We start from the raw sequence: 13,571 nt of genomic DNA, 5'->3' as shown, positions 1-13,571 counted from the left end.
AGTTGCTGTCACAAACGAAGAAAAATTTAGATCTTCAGAATTATGTGCTCGAATATCGGCGGAGTTCGGACACTTTTCCAAATTATTTTCAAGAAAATGTGTTCAGTGTTTTCCTGCATAGTGCTTCTTGATAGTGGGAGAGGCATGTGTAATATTTTTTCTTCGTCTTTTCTGTAGTAGAAGAAGATATCATCCCACAGTTCTGTAGGGAATGGAGAAAGTTCTGTCAAGAAATCGGAGAAGTGGTGGATAGCAAGTGTAGTATTCTTTTCTTGTGAAACCCCAGTTCAGTAGATATAATGAAACCTAGAAATTCGGATTTTTGCTTGACCTATAATTTCGTAAAAAGGTGGTTATAATTTTTCTTATTGGTCGAAATAATCTTTAGGAACGTCGCTTCATACTAGCCCAAGATGTGCAGGAACGAGAAGCTGTGGCTGATCAAATTGACGGTTGTCAAATGAAGTTGAACTATGTACAGGATCAAATAACCGAAATCCAGACAGCCATAGTAGATGTGGATGGCTCGAAGGTAAGTTATTCGTTTGTTTTACGGTTGGTGTTGAAATATTTTTTGGGTTTTCTTCCTTTGCATTCTGCTCTTTTTACACTTTCTCCAGATATAACTTATTGTCCGTAATTTTCACGTGGTTTGCGAGCAGGTGTCGTTGATTGTAGAAAAAAAATGTTTTCGACGTGATGATAGTAAAAAAAAGACATTTGCACTTGCTCAAACATTAAAAGTGATTCATAGGGAAATTTTCATTCTTAAAAAAAACGATTAGCTTTGCCGATATAGACGTCGGTTAAGAAATTGCAGACCTTCTTATATTGCTTGAAGGAAAACTGCAACGGATCTGTTCTTGTAGGAAAATTGTAACGAGTAATTGTATTTGTTCTTGGAGGAAATCTAGGTCACTTTACAACAAGCTGCTCCCTCCTTATGGAAGTTCTTTTTTTCCTGTAAAAGTTTAGTACTAATAGTGCTAAGATTCTAATTACCAATTTGCTTGCTGACTTGCTCAATTAGGGCTTTCCTTGGAAATTACTGGAGGGATCGAATTGGTGAATATTGCAGTGCACTTATCGTACCTTTGCAGCTGAAAGCTTTTGCAGTATCGCTGAGAATTGAGTGTAAGGTTACTGCTTGATTATTTTTGGCGGCTTCAGCTGCCCGCTTTTCCATCAGTAAAACGCACGCGCGGCCGAGAACAGTCATCAGCGCCATAGGCGAGTAACGCAACTATTGATAACGCTTTAGATAATCGTGTTTGGAATAGCAGGGGGTCGGTGCTATGTTCATAACTTTCTAATACACTGTCCTTCGCTAACGTATCCATGGACATTTGCAGACTTGTCTTTTTGCGATTGCTGCCATACCATTGCTCCCCTCGATATTCATCAATGGGCTGCAGTGATTTTTCACTGGTGCTAGTGGATCTCCATGGGCAACCTGAGCGTAATTTACTGTTTTTTTTATATTTAAAAAAGCAACTTTTTTTATCCCTTCTATTACCTTATATCACACACATCTCAGCGATATACTCTTCTAATCGCATGAGTTCATACATTATTCTAATCGATCCCTCCAGATTTTGCATTGGAGAGTCTAGTGAGAAGGTCAGCTAACTAATTAGAATTGAGAACGATATTAGTATGCACTCTGCAGAACGGAAAAACCTCCGTGTCCATGATGCGCTTCAATGCAGAGTTTACTAATTTGCCCGCCAGTTGTTTCGCCTGAAATCTTCGAGCTTTCCAGGTCCACAGGCCTGGAAACGCTCTGCATCGCTTTCTTCAGATTTTCACCAGGAGAACTACAGAAAAAGAAAGTATTAGCACTCATGTTTGTCAGAATGAATTCATTGCGCATAAAATTCGATATAATGATTTTTTTCCGTCATTTTGAATACTGAAGGAATGGCGACTCTTTCGAAGGAGACCGCTTGATTTTGGTATGAGCGTACCTGATTTGAACTTTATTTTATTAGATAGTTTGAGAGAATTATGTTACCGCAAGCTTTTCAAGGATTCATTTTTACGTGATATTTCGCTTACTGCAGATCAGAGTCGTAAACCCTACATTAAAGCGGGTTTACATCTGGTTTCTTCTCATCCTACATCCTCTGGCGATCAGTTGTATTCTGCAGTAACATTTAACCGCGTAACATTACTTCCCACTTCCTTATGTTTTTCTGTCGCCTAGTCCATCGATAATTAAGATAGTTCGTGAAAAAAAAAACCAGTTTAGCTTCAACACCTACGATGTAGTATGTTGTGCGAACTGAGGGCTCAGAAAAAGAAGAAAAACTGGATAGGAATATTTGTAAAGCTTTTTGGTTGGTTGCACCTTCTGCATAAAGTTGTCTTACTTTCGGGTGAACGGCACGTGTGTAGTGAAATTCAGTAACTATCGATGTTTGTGTGCATTTATTCTCATTGTTAGGTTAACTTATGAATGAAATTCACCTATCATGATACTGATGATGTTTCGGGAATTCGACTCATTCAAAACAGAAAAGTTGTGTTTAATGAGAAAAAAAGTTGACGAGCTACGTTCTGGTCACACGCTGCATATCACGAACTTGATAATGCTGGAACATTTAAGCGATTAGATAGGGGTAAGGACATGGTTCAAGAATATGGGCGTGATTACATTCCATTCCCCTTTAGTAATATAGAAAGAGGCCGTTTACACAACATCATCAAGATGCAGAAATGGACTATGGAAAATATCTTTTCGACCGTCTGTCAGTCATTTGAAGTCTCCTTTCTTGTTTATCAAAGTTGTTGGCTCTTGTTATGAGTACTTGGGCTCAGACAGAAGGTTTTATTTTAAATTTTGGTGGAGTTTATCTGTCTGAGCACGAACAACGTTTTTGTCAGCGAACGCTTGCTGTAACAACGCTTGGAGCATCAAAGTTCGTGCGGCTGTGCGACTATGAAATTATGTGACCGACAATGCAGCTACCATAGGTGAATATTGAGTTTCGACGTGTCACATCTTCACAAAATCATCTTATGATTTTTGTGAATGATCAGATTAGGAGAAGGGAACTCTGAAGTAGGAATTCCCATATAGCCGGTTGCCAGCTTGCTAATTAGCTTGCTAATGCTAATTTGCCAGCTTGCTAATTTTAACTGACAGGGAAAGCGGACTTTTCTATATGAAGAAATGTTCATTTTCTTGAAAAAAAGGAACATTTTAGAAAATCACAAAACGACATGTCGTTAGTGAGACGAAATCGATGGTGTTAGGATCTTACCACGAACGGATTAGCTCTGTGTGGCTTCCTTTCCAACGATGCATGTAATCGCGTGGCAACTCCGTCGTCGACCAACGCGTGCGATCCAGCTGATATAACTCAAATAGGCAACTGAAACTGCCGCACCTGCATCGTAGCAGACTCGCTGCGGATCGCCTGCGTTCTACTACTTGTAGTAAATCGCATCGTAGAGAAAAGAGTTCACATAAGGCTAGTCCACACTTTTTTCTGGATCACTAAAGGGAATGGAGCGTCACGCTCATACTCTTTAGCTCCCCACTCTATTTTTTTGTTGAAAGATCCCAATATCGTCAGTTTCGTCATACGGTGTTTCCAAGCAACGATTGGGCTCGGAATATTTGTTTTCATTCTTGTTTTTTCTTGAATTGAGGCCATATATTTGATGAGTTCTTCTAAGTTTTGTACAATGCGATTGATGTTGCTAACTTCTACGTAACATTTTCTTTGTCCCGATCTCGCTCGCTCATCTTTATTCTCGTTTAGCGAGAGGTCGTGAAATAAATGGCCGTATCATCGTTGTCTTTCTAAACTTTCTTTTCCTTTAAACAGATCCAATCTGCGGAATTAACGTGAAAGGTTGCAAAAGATGCGATTGATCCAACATTAATCACTGCGATTGCCGGTGTAAGCGCCACGCAATTGGTCAGGCTAATAAACCATAGTCCTGAGGAAGCAGATGTGAATTCACGAAAAGGAAAACCGTTGATAACGTTAGGGTGAGAAACATCGTAAGACATAAGTTTTGCTGTTGCTCACTACTCTTGCCACAATAGCGTTCCTTATCGCTTAAAACCTTCGGAAATGTCCTGCATCACATATCATTCGTGGTGAAGGCTGCGGTATGATATTTTGTGAACATTTATTTTTTCACATACACCTAAGATGCATAAAAAAAGACGCTCAAAACCGTAGCAGAGATTTTTATAGTTTTCTTCGAAGTGGAAAAAGTAGTATTGGCAGCGGTTCGCGACGGGAAGTCAAGTGAAAAGGTTCTCCTGAGAGATCTGTTCCTCAGTTAAGAACGCTTCACATACAAATCTAGGCGTTGTGGTAATTTTTGTATGTAAGTAAATGCATTTGCATGAACGAATAGACCAACAAAGTAACAAGGAATGTAGTAGAAAATACATCAACATTCGTAGATGATTGACCTTACAGTTAGGGTTTTATGTGTTTATTGATTCAGTCTATAGCGCTTCGCTAAGCCCATGCTGTTCTAATCTAAAGTAACTTAATCGACGTAAGTACAAGTAAAATTATTGCTTAAGTTGCTATCCTTAGTCTTGGAATTGTGCGATACCGCTGTTATTTAGAGGAATGTGAGGAGGTTTCCAACGACACGCGTTGAACTGAAATGTATTTGTATGGCCTTCATGGTTTTAGACAATTGCAGAGGTCCGTTTTTTCATGTATTTTTCAACCAAAATGGGAATATTCCAAAAGCTAGAAGTAGCAGTCTTCCCTTCACGTCTCTGGAAATATGAGGACTCTTCATACTATAACCTTCATTTCTTTCTCCCTTGTTCACCGCTACATACCTTTCATAACAGGAAGAAATTAATAATTGTCGTTGATTTATGTGAATAAAAACAGAATACACAAGAAAGGAACAGACATATGCAGTGCGCGATCATGACAGCCAGTAGTCTCGGCTTGACATCGAGTACTAACCATTTGCAAAAAGTACGAAATATAATCTGTCAGAGGGAACTGCAATTTATGAAAGATATGAGAAGAAATGAGTTTATGTACAACATATAAGCACAAGATAAACTTGGGCGTCGTATTGAAGCTTTGCACCGTAATTTGACCGGGAATTTGCTAGAGTGAGATTCGAAGTGTACAAAATAAAGCAGTCAATAAAATCATCAATATATCGCAATATTCGAATAGCACTAGGGTGCAGAATGTCTCGTGGTACGAGCTAGCGAGAACGAGGAAAATTCGTATGTGAGGTTGTGAAAGTGAACGACAACGTTGATTGATGGTCATTTTATCGCGGTGATGATGTGGACGTGATTTATCCGATCGTTAGTGTCGGATGAGTCCTGTCTCCTACAACGAGCACCTAGAAAATGGAAGCACAATTTTCGATAGTGTTCATTCTATGTAGGGTTAGTGTTGGATTAGAAGTTGTCTGATGCCGTTTTTATACGATGGAATCCCGTCTTGAAATTAGGCAGGATTTGGAACTTACTCCTACAGGTTTTCAGACTGCACGAATTCTCTATGGTCTGGTTACTCAACGACCCTTCTCTGTCACTCCATTTCATTGTCTATGTAACGTTCTTTTCGCTAGATCGCTGGGCCCTCTAAATCGAATCGCCTTGCAAGCCACTGGAGAAAAGAGGTGTTCAAAGAGACGGGAACATCGAGAAACTTCCATCCAAGCGCTCACATGCAGCGTGGCATGAATTTCTAGTTGCGACCCGGCAGTTTGCACTTCTTTATTCACTGCGTGGAATAAAATGCTGTAAGGCAAGTTTCCCATCACAGTTATTCCGACTCATTTGTGAACGTTCCCCTCGCTCGCTCGTGTATAAATTGGGCCAACAAGTTAGATGTTCACTTGTGGAGTTGATTCGGATCTGAAGTTGCGCTATCCCACTAGCTCGCACAACGGTGAAACGAGACTGGGATGCGGTCAGAGACTTGAGAACGAGCTTTCTCGTATAAAAGCTAAGAGTCTTGCAAAGCAGAATAGAAGTGGAAGAAATCGAATGAAAAGTGTTGAAAAGCACCTGCCCATTATACAGTAGAACAACATGCTGTGGCGGGACTATGTTCACTAAGGGAGAATCAACAGGCATATTTGTAAAGAAGGAGATGGGAAGAAGTAGGAAGATAGGAGGATTAAAGCACCGGTGTCACACCTGTGTCGGACAGTCATCACCTCCAGTGCTGGCAAGACCCGCAGCAGCTATCGACCTTTTGCTGACCCGCGCACCGATCGTAGAACGGCGTTGTGATAAATCGGGAAGTGCCTCTGGCTCTGGCGGGCTGAAATTAAGAGATTTTGTTTGCTAGACAGCTTTTTAAATGACGCATCTCTCAGCATACATGTAATCTAAGGAAAAGTCAAAAGCAGAAAATAAAGAAAAAAAGCGAATTTGGTTCCGAAGGAGTTCGTTATTGAGTTTGGCTGGATATTCCTTCTGGATAACAGGAGTGCGTAAGAGCATTGAGTGGTAAACAACTCCTTCAAACATTGGAAATAGCACGAGAAGATGTAATGTTTTTACGAACTCTTATGAATGTGAAGAATTTTAACATTTTTGCCACTTCCCTAATGATTCTGGTTCCCACGACAATAGGAGGGTTCTTCCAGCTTGACAAGATATCATTCATTGAAAACTGAGAAAAAAGGAATGTTTTTTTTCTGTGGAATTTTGCCTGCATACTAATGGGGTGCCATGTCTTTTGAGCCTATTTTGACGAGTTTATATTGTGGATTGCTGATGCAACGTTTGAGTGATTTTTCATAAAGTTACTTCAGGCTCAGATGACAAATCTGTGAGAATAGGAAATTTGATGTAAAGCTCCTCTCTATATGGGTAATTTTATCCTAGTTCTTGGATAATGAAGAATAAAAGCGAAACGCAGTTAACGGGCGCTGTGTTCGTCAAATAAACACCAATATCGGTCGTTTTTTGAGCATGAAGTGCTGAGAGTGAACGCCTGAAAGCTTACTGTTTTGCTCGTCGTATAGTCATAAAAGCGAGGAACGCGAACATCACAGCACACAAAGCGGCTCCTGTAGCGAATACAGCTCTCCTCCAACCAGGTTCACGACTGAATGCAGCCAACCAAATGCTGATAGCCACACTTATGACAGAGCCCATCACACAAAGAAATGTCTAGAGAAAATGGGTAGAATTTACTGGATTTGAGCTATCGGCGCTCAGATACCATTCGAAGCACTCACCTGACCGCCTGGTGTCATTCGTGAATGAGATTGTGATGGTGCTGTTAGGATCTGCTTCACGCCGGTTTTCCCTCCGTATAGCGCGGTATCGCTTTGAAAACTGCCCTGAAATGGGAGTGGCTAGCATTCTGATGTGCTCATTCAGCGGAAGACGTTTTTTTGGTACAAGGCGGGGGTGCTGTCCTTATGGCTTAAATTTAATCAGAAAAGAAGTGCTCGAGAAAAGTTGAGTAGGAATAATGGTAAAAAATGATGTAGTTAGGCTTTGGTGTTTAAGCATTACAATGATAAAATTCGTTTGCAAACTACAATGACTCCATGCTTAACATTAGACATTTGCTGTGAGCAAGTAGTAACTCTCTCCTTATCGGTAATTAAAATGAAGTCACTGGAGAAGAATAATTTTGATCATTCCGATTGATTTACCTAGGAATAAAACCTTTTCTGTTCCTTGATTCTCATTTGTGACGTATGCCTTAGGATGGAAACTAAAGCGGTCATATAAGAAATTAAGGGTTTAAATGTTTACAGAATATTATAGTACTTCACGCTTTTGACCGAAAATTGCTTGTGAAAGTAAATTTGAGCTAAGCTGTTGTTTGCTGGAGGAAATCCACTAACAACATAGTCTCCGTAAAGAATGCTTCCTAGCTACAGCATTGAGAGATGCTACATTGATTTAGCGGTTGGAAAAATGTTGGCCCTTTGAAGCAAAGTATCTTTGGATTTTGAAATGAGACACAGACATCCAGTGGTAGTTTCTGGCGGGCAGCACTGAAAATGACAAAGTGTAGAAGGGAAATCTTCAGCTATGCAGCTATGTTCGGCTAGAGTTCTTCGGACAATGTGTCTGACTCATTCATCACTGCACTAGTCAATACCCTAAGTGTAGGAACTCTCTCATGGGTAGCATAAGACGCACTTCTCAGTCACTCAACCTAAATGCTAGGTTGAGTGCTTTTCTTGGATAGGAGAGTGCCTAGGAGATTGGAGGAGTTCCGTTGTCTAACGTCTGCTGTTATTGCTTCCAACTCAGATGGTAGATTAGATAGATGGACGGATTTTGATACGGATTTTAAGAAATCGGGTGCGAAGCCTGCCGCAAAATTGGTGGCACTCACTTTAACAATACTGGATCGCTTCCGATCGGCGCCCAAATTTGCGGGCGGTTTTTGATCGGCGGTTGCCATTCTGAAGTGAAGTATTTAAGACTCTGATGCGGAACGAATCGTTCGCTTCCTGAAACAGTCTTATTTTTATTTTTGTTCGAAGTTCGCTAATGGGCGCGGTAACTCTACGAGCGTTCTGGCTGAAGAAGTGGATGAATCGAATTTGACGATGAGGCGGAGTGAGTCGCGTAAATAAAGTAGTGAAGGAAGGAGAATGTGGACAAACATACGACTTCGATATTCTTTTCGAAAGCGGCAGAGTATGTTTTGAATGGGACAGGTTGATGAATGACGTTGAAGGGCAGAGTGCCGAGAGTTCTGATACCGCGGTTCTCGGTACCGCATATACATGGAGTTATTACTCTAATATGAGAAATAGTACTTTGAAAAATCGAAAAATAGGGAAAAAAGGACACAGAGGCTTAATAAAGCGTATTGGTGAATTGTCGAGGTCGAGCCGCCACCCTCATTGCCGCTCCTACGAATCTGCTGTAACATGCGACTGATGGCTTGTGCGAAGAAGAGGCACATGTGCTGCGAACAAGTATCAATCAAACAAATCCGTGGCGCCGGATATGTTTGCTGTTACTGGATGCGGTACGAATCATTGAAGCATTTAGCTGACTTCGAAAAGAATTGCGAAGGTCGATATTCAAATTCATCTAGAAGAGAGCGAAGAAATGCACAGCGCTAAAACGAACCTCACAGGTATGGAAATGAAGTAAGCAAACAGATGTTAAAATGTCTACAAAAGGTGTTTCTTTCGCCGGATTCTTTAACCACACTTGTAAAAGGTTTCAGCAACTGACAAACTTCGAAATAGTCGGTGAAGTAATCTCTAGTAATATACAAATGATTGAAAATTTGGAAATCTGATGCAATGAAGAAACTAAGAAAATCTGGAGTTATGAACACAAGTGTGCTGAGTAGGTGACAGTGAGGACTGTGATGGAACGCTGGAGCGTCAGCGACGTCTGCTTTTCTAAATGAGCTGCTCACAGAAGAATCCGCTCAAAGCATGAATGTGAAAAAAAAATGCAATAAGTCAGTTGTTGAATAACATCCCTTCAAACAAAGACAATTTTTGAACGAACTGGATCCACTCTAGGCGGCGTCATCTGTTCCACTCGGAAACACTAAAATCTGAACAATGTGAATGAATTTTCACCTCTTTTGTGATGCATACCTATGGATCCTTGATGACAGGTTAGATGAGAGATCAACTTATAGACACTGGTGGGTACGGTCTTAGACGTGGTCAGCAACTTGATAAACTAGAAAAGTTGAAGAGGAAATATTGTATAAATAATAATACTGAGTATTGTACTATATTTCTGTGTGTAGTTATAAAGACGGGAAATAGGAACGGAAATGAAGCTAAATGATTTTCAAAGTGCGATTCTGCCTCATATACCTCTCATTGAGAAAAGGCTGGATTTCTCCTTTTCGGATGGATGGGATCTCAGCGCATAATGAGTTGCTCGCAGACATCCCAGCTAAAGTTTGCTAGGGCCGTCTAGTAGTAAACAAAGCGAACGCTACATTCTCCATCTGAGTAAAGGTTGTATGGAAAACGCGTGAATAGTATTAGCATAAAGGAGTAACCATATGGTGTATGTCGAAGAGGCAGCAGTAGGAGGCTGCTGAGGGCGCTGAGCACTGAGGCGATGGCGGCAATGTGTGTGTGTGTGTGTGCGTCGACAGCGCTGGATGTCAACAACCGCGAATTCTACGCTCACGCATGACCAATTAGAATCCGCTAACGGCGCCTCCTCATCGTAGGAGATCGTCGTTGCGGTGGTTTTGGATTACACTGGGTGTGCGACTGAATTAGCAGTTCATTCTCGCAAACTTCCACGTCACATGTTTCCCTAGGTCAACTATCAATTTTCTCTGCATTAAGGGGACGGAAAAGTAATTTTCGTATTTGTAACAGCTTACTATTAGTATTGAGACTTGTTGTTAGCAACGGTCTTTCTTTGTAAATTTCGTTAGTGCGGCAGTAATGGTGCAATGGCAATAATTCTGCAAGTGAATTATTCATGTCAAAAAGCCAAGTCGATTTCGGCGGCAGTAAACATTGTGCGTGATGTGAATGGCTTTTTGTGGATGATTCGATGGAAGCGTTTTTTCGTAGCTGACACATGACGCTGCCAAATATCTGATCTTTGTCGAAGACGTGAAATCTATGAAATTCAACATCCAAAGTACTCCAAAACAGGTTTGAGACACTCGAAAAAATAGAAATAGAAGAATTCTGTTTTAGTTCAGAATGACTTAATCACAGTTACTGGAAGAGTTGATTGTTTTACTGGTACTAATCATTCCAAATGTAAACAATTCCTTTTCAAATGATAAGAATGTGAAACACGCTAGGGAAAACAGGAACATCTCGGGAAGGAACAGAACAAGAAAAGCCGTATTCGAAATGCAATTATTAATAAAATCCGATAGAATTCGAACCCGTCGTTGCTCTAAAATTTTTACATCGCTTGTGTGATGCAACAAATGGGAGAGATCCTAAAGGATTTCAGAAAAACTGCATTCCGTTGATTTCCTCCCACCTGTCTTGTCATTTGCAACCCTTTGTATAACTTGTATAACTTTGTGCCTCGCTTCTGCTTTGTCTAGGTGGTAAGCGAAGTCACTATGGAAAAACATCGTAATAAAGTCGCTGGCTATGAATTCACAATTATTGGCGAAGCTTTTTTCATGGTGTATTTCGAAAGGTTATCTCCTTTCATGGAGTCACCTCTTTAGATAAAAAAAAATCGACGTCCAAAAAAAAAAAGAACTCACGTTCGCTACAACTCATTACAAAATGCATAGTTTTCTTGAAGTTTTATAACAAAAGAAAAGGTAAAGGACATTTGAAAACTGCGAAATTTTGTGCGGAATTATAATGGCTAATTTTTCATGTCACTGTACTATGTTTTAGAATTGAGTCACATCACAGCTACTCTGAAAGTGAACTGAAATGCATTTTAACTCTCTGGGACAGCTACTATGCGTTACCCAATACACAATAGACGCCTTACTTGAATATGAATTGGCATAATTATCTTAGGACATCTATTATCTCCGTGACGTGATGGGGATGTAATCAACATGAAAAATGTAAATTAAGTAACAAATGCACATTAAGTAACTACGAAGTGTCAGCCATTGCGTTTGAGCGCTTGCGAAGAAGGTTTCCCAAAGACATGGGCAATTGGTAGAAAGGTTGAAATGGTGCCCCGTTCACTTTTTTTTTGCTACAATTGATGGTAGAAGTGTGAGGAAGAAAGATTTGAACTGAACAAACAAGCGTATGAAAGCAAAACAAATACTAGAGCGAAACGCATGCACCTACTGTAGTCGTCGACCAGTGAAGTTCTAGTTTTTGAAATGAGCTGGTCACTGTGATACCTTTGAGAAATTGTTGTGCAGTAGTCTCAAGAGGTATTTTTCCTTTTACACTTTCCCGGAAAATCAGTAATAAATGTGTACTGGATGCTCTCAGAAATCAAATTTGTTCTTCGATGTACATGGGACCAGGGTTTCATAGTCTTGTAGTGTGTTGTTATTTGCTGAGTAGTTACGACCCGTACTCCCTTCAAAAAATGAACTTCATCAATGATCGGCAGATTTTCTGACCACTGGGAAGTAGTGAAAAGGACATTTTGTGATCTGTATTAAAATTTTCCTTTTCGACTTTAGAACTGTTCTAGGTTTTTTTTAGAATCCTCTATTTCTTCTTGAAAATTATGGTTACTTATCGATGCTAGCAAAGAAACGCGCAAGTTTCCGTGTAAAGTAAATACGTAGCTAACCTAACTTGCGTTCTTTTCGTATGACTAACGTATATCTTTGAGCAAGAAAACGTCTACTTAGTATTGTTATTTAAACATGATATATGGATCAGGACGCAAAAAAAAAAAGATTTAATGCGTTTACAAGCATTTGATAACTTTCGTTAGAAATTATTGTAATCATTGATGTGCAGAGCAAAAACGCGTATGACAATTGCTCCTAGCAACAGCTAAATTTTTCTTCTCCATTCTTCTAGGACGGTGATGCTGAAAATAGTGACGAAACGTCGGATTTGAGCAATATCGAGGGATTAATCGAGCATTGTGCAAATTTGGTCGAAGCGAAGTACCTGATGCAACATCTCTTCAACGCCTGCCTTGAACATGCTGTAGCAGCCGCTAAAGCAGACTCGCTGAACAAGGTCTGTGCTCCATTTTCTTCTTTCAGTTCTTTGTTTGTATATAAAATTGAAAGAATAATGTAATGAAACTTGTCATCGGAAAGGCTTATTGTCTGTTATCTTATTTCTATAAGTTTTTTTTTTTCGACCAAATGTTATATTTCACATTTTTCGTACGAAGGGTAACTATTGGATACGAACAGGCTTTCGAGTACAGAAGAAAGACACTCCCTCTTGGATTCACATTATAATTGATATCAAGAAGTCTGTGTAACGTTTAAATAATCTCTGTGTGGAGTGTTCTTAAGTGCAATCTATTTTACAGTACTTTTTAAAACTTGTTTTTTGTCCCGTTCGTTTCACGCTTTTTTATCATATTGGTCAAATGTTAGGACAACAATATGTAAGGCATAGCGTACGTGTGGATTAAGTGAAGAGAGATGAGATTTTTCAGGCAGATAATTGAGAATTACGGTTTGCGCTGTTTCTTCTCAATCTAACAAGTCGTGGAAGAATGTTTCGGCATCTATTGCCAAGAAAGCGTGAAAAATTAACCTCCAACATTAATGCCACTATTTTTGAACGCACCCACCTTGGGTTATGAAAACTACTGAGCATTTGTTTTCCAAAAGTCGAAGGAAGGACTTTAAATTGTCTTTCTATTCTGAATTCATCTAGAAGAATCCATGTTCTCATGTTACTTTTGTTATTTTTGCGAACAACAAAAAAGGTCAAGTTAAATTAGGGTCTTCGGTTATTAGTATTAGAATTAGGCTCTTGTTATTAGCAGCAAAGCAACGGAAGCAGACAAACAGAAGTGAAATTGCTTAGATTGTTATTCTTGACTAAATTCATTGACATAATTATTGTTAACCACTAGGGATCCAGTAGTGCTGCCATGGAAACATCAAGCACATTAGAAGGGGCGAGTAGCGTTCGGTGGTATTATGTCGGTGGATTCTTTAAGCCGCTTGTTTGCTTGGAATACACTAGTGACA

The 13,571-nt window shown here is 39.9% G+C and overlaps 2 protein-coding genes across 6 annotated transcripts in view; one reads left to right on the top strand and one right to left on the bottom strand.

The window, feature by feature from the left end:
* The window catches only part of RB195_001788 (uncharacterized protein), a gene marked incomplete at both ends in the record, with an annotated part of 59,417 nt that overhangs the window by 20,018 nt on the left and 25,828 nt on the right, over positions 1–13,571 (top strand). For 2 of the 4 annotated variants that reach the window (XM_064198731.1, XM_064198732.1), the window contains 2 exons: positions 389–532; positions 12,430–12,594. In XM_064198731.1, the coding sequence (XP_064054610.1) occupies positions 389–532; positions 12,430–12,594 (309 nt within the window). Of the gene's footprint in view, positions 1–388; positions 533–1,352; positions 1,419–10,394; positions 10,464–10,518; positions 10,603–12,429; positions 12,595–13,571 lie in introns of those variants that run through there. The other 2 variants (XM_064198729.1, XM_064198730.1) reach the window with 2 other exon arrangements.
* RB195_001789 (uncharacterized protein) lies at positions 5,308–8,402 on the bottom strand (the record flags this gene model as incomplete). Of its 2 annotated transcripts, XM_064198733.1 has the most annotated exons (5): positions 5,308–5,355; positions 6,161–6,287; positions 6,978–7,144; positions 7,213–7,317; positions 8,334–8,402. In XM_064198733.1, 5 exons carry the CDS (start codon positions 8,400–8,402, stop codon positions 5,308–5,310), a joined length of 516 nt encoding a protein of 171 aa, XP_064054613.1. The 2 variants fall into 2 exon arrangements, with proteins under 2 accessions (XP_064054613.1, XP_013291725.1); XM_013436271.1 differs by lacking the exon at positions 5,308–5,355 and having other exon boundaries at positions 6,155–6,287.

This window comes from Necator americanus, chromosome IV, assembly GCF_031761385.1.
Source record: "Necator americanus strain Aroian chromosome IV, whole genome shotgun sequence".
Taxonomy (NCBI): domain Eukaryota; kingdom Metazoa; phylum Nematoda; class Chromadorea; order Rhabditida; family Ancylostomatidae; genus Necator; species Necator americanus.
The sequence above is the reverse complement of the archived record's forward strand: the minus strand, read 5'-3'. Positions and strand labels throughout refer to the sequence as shown.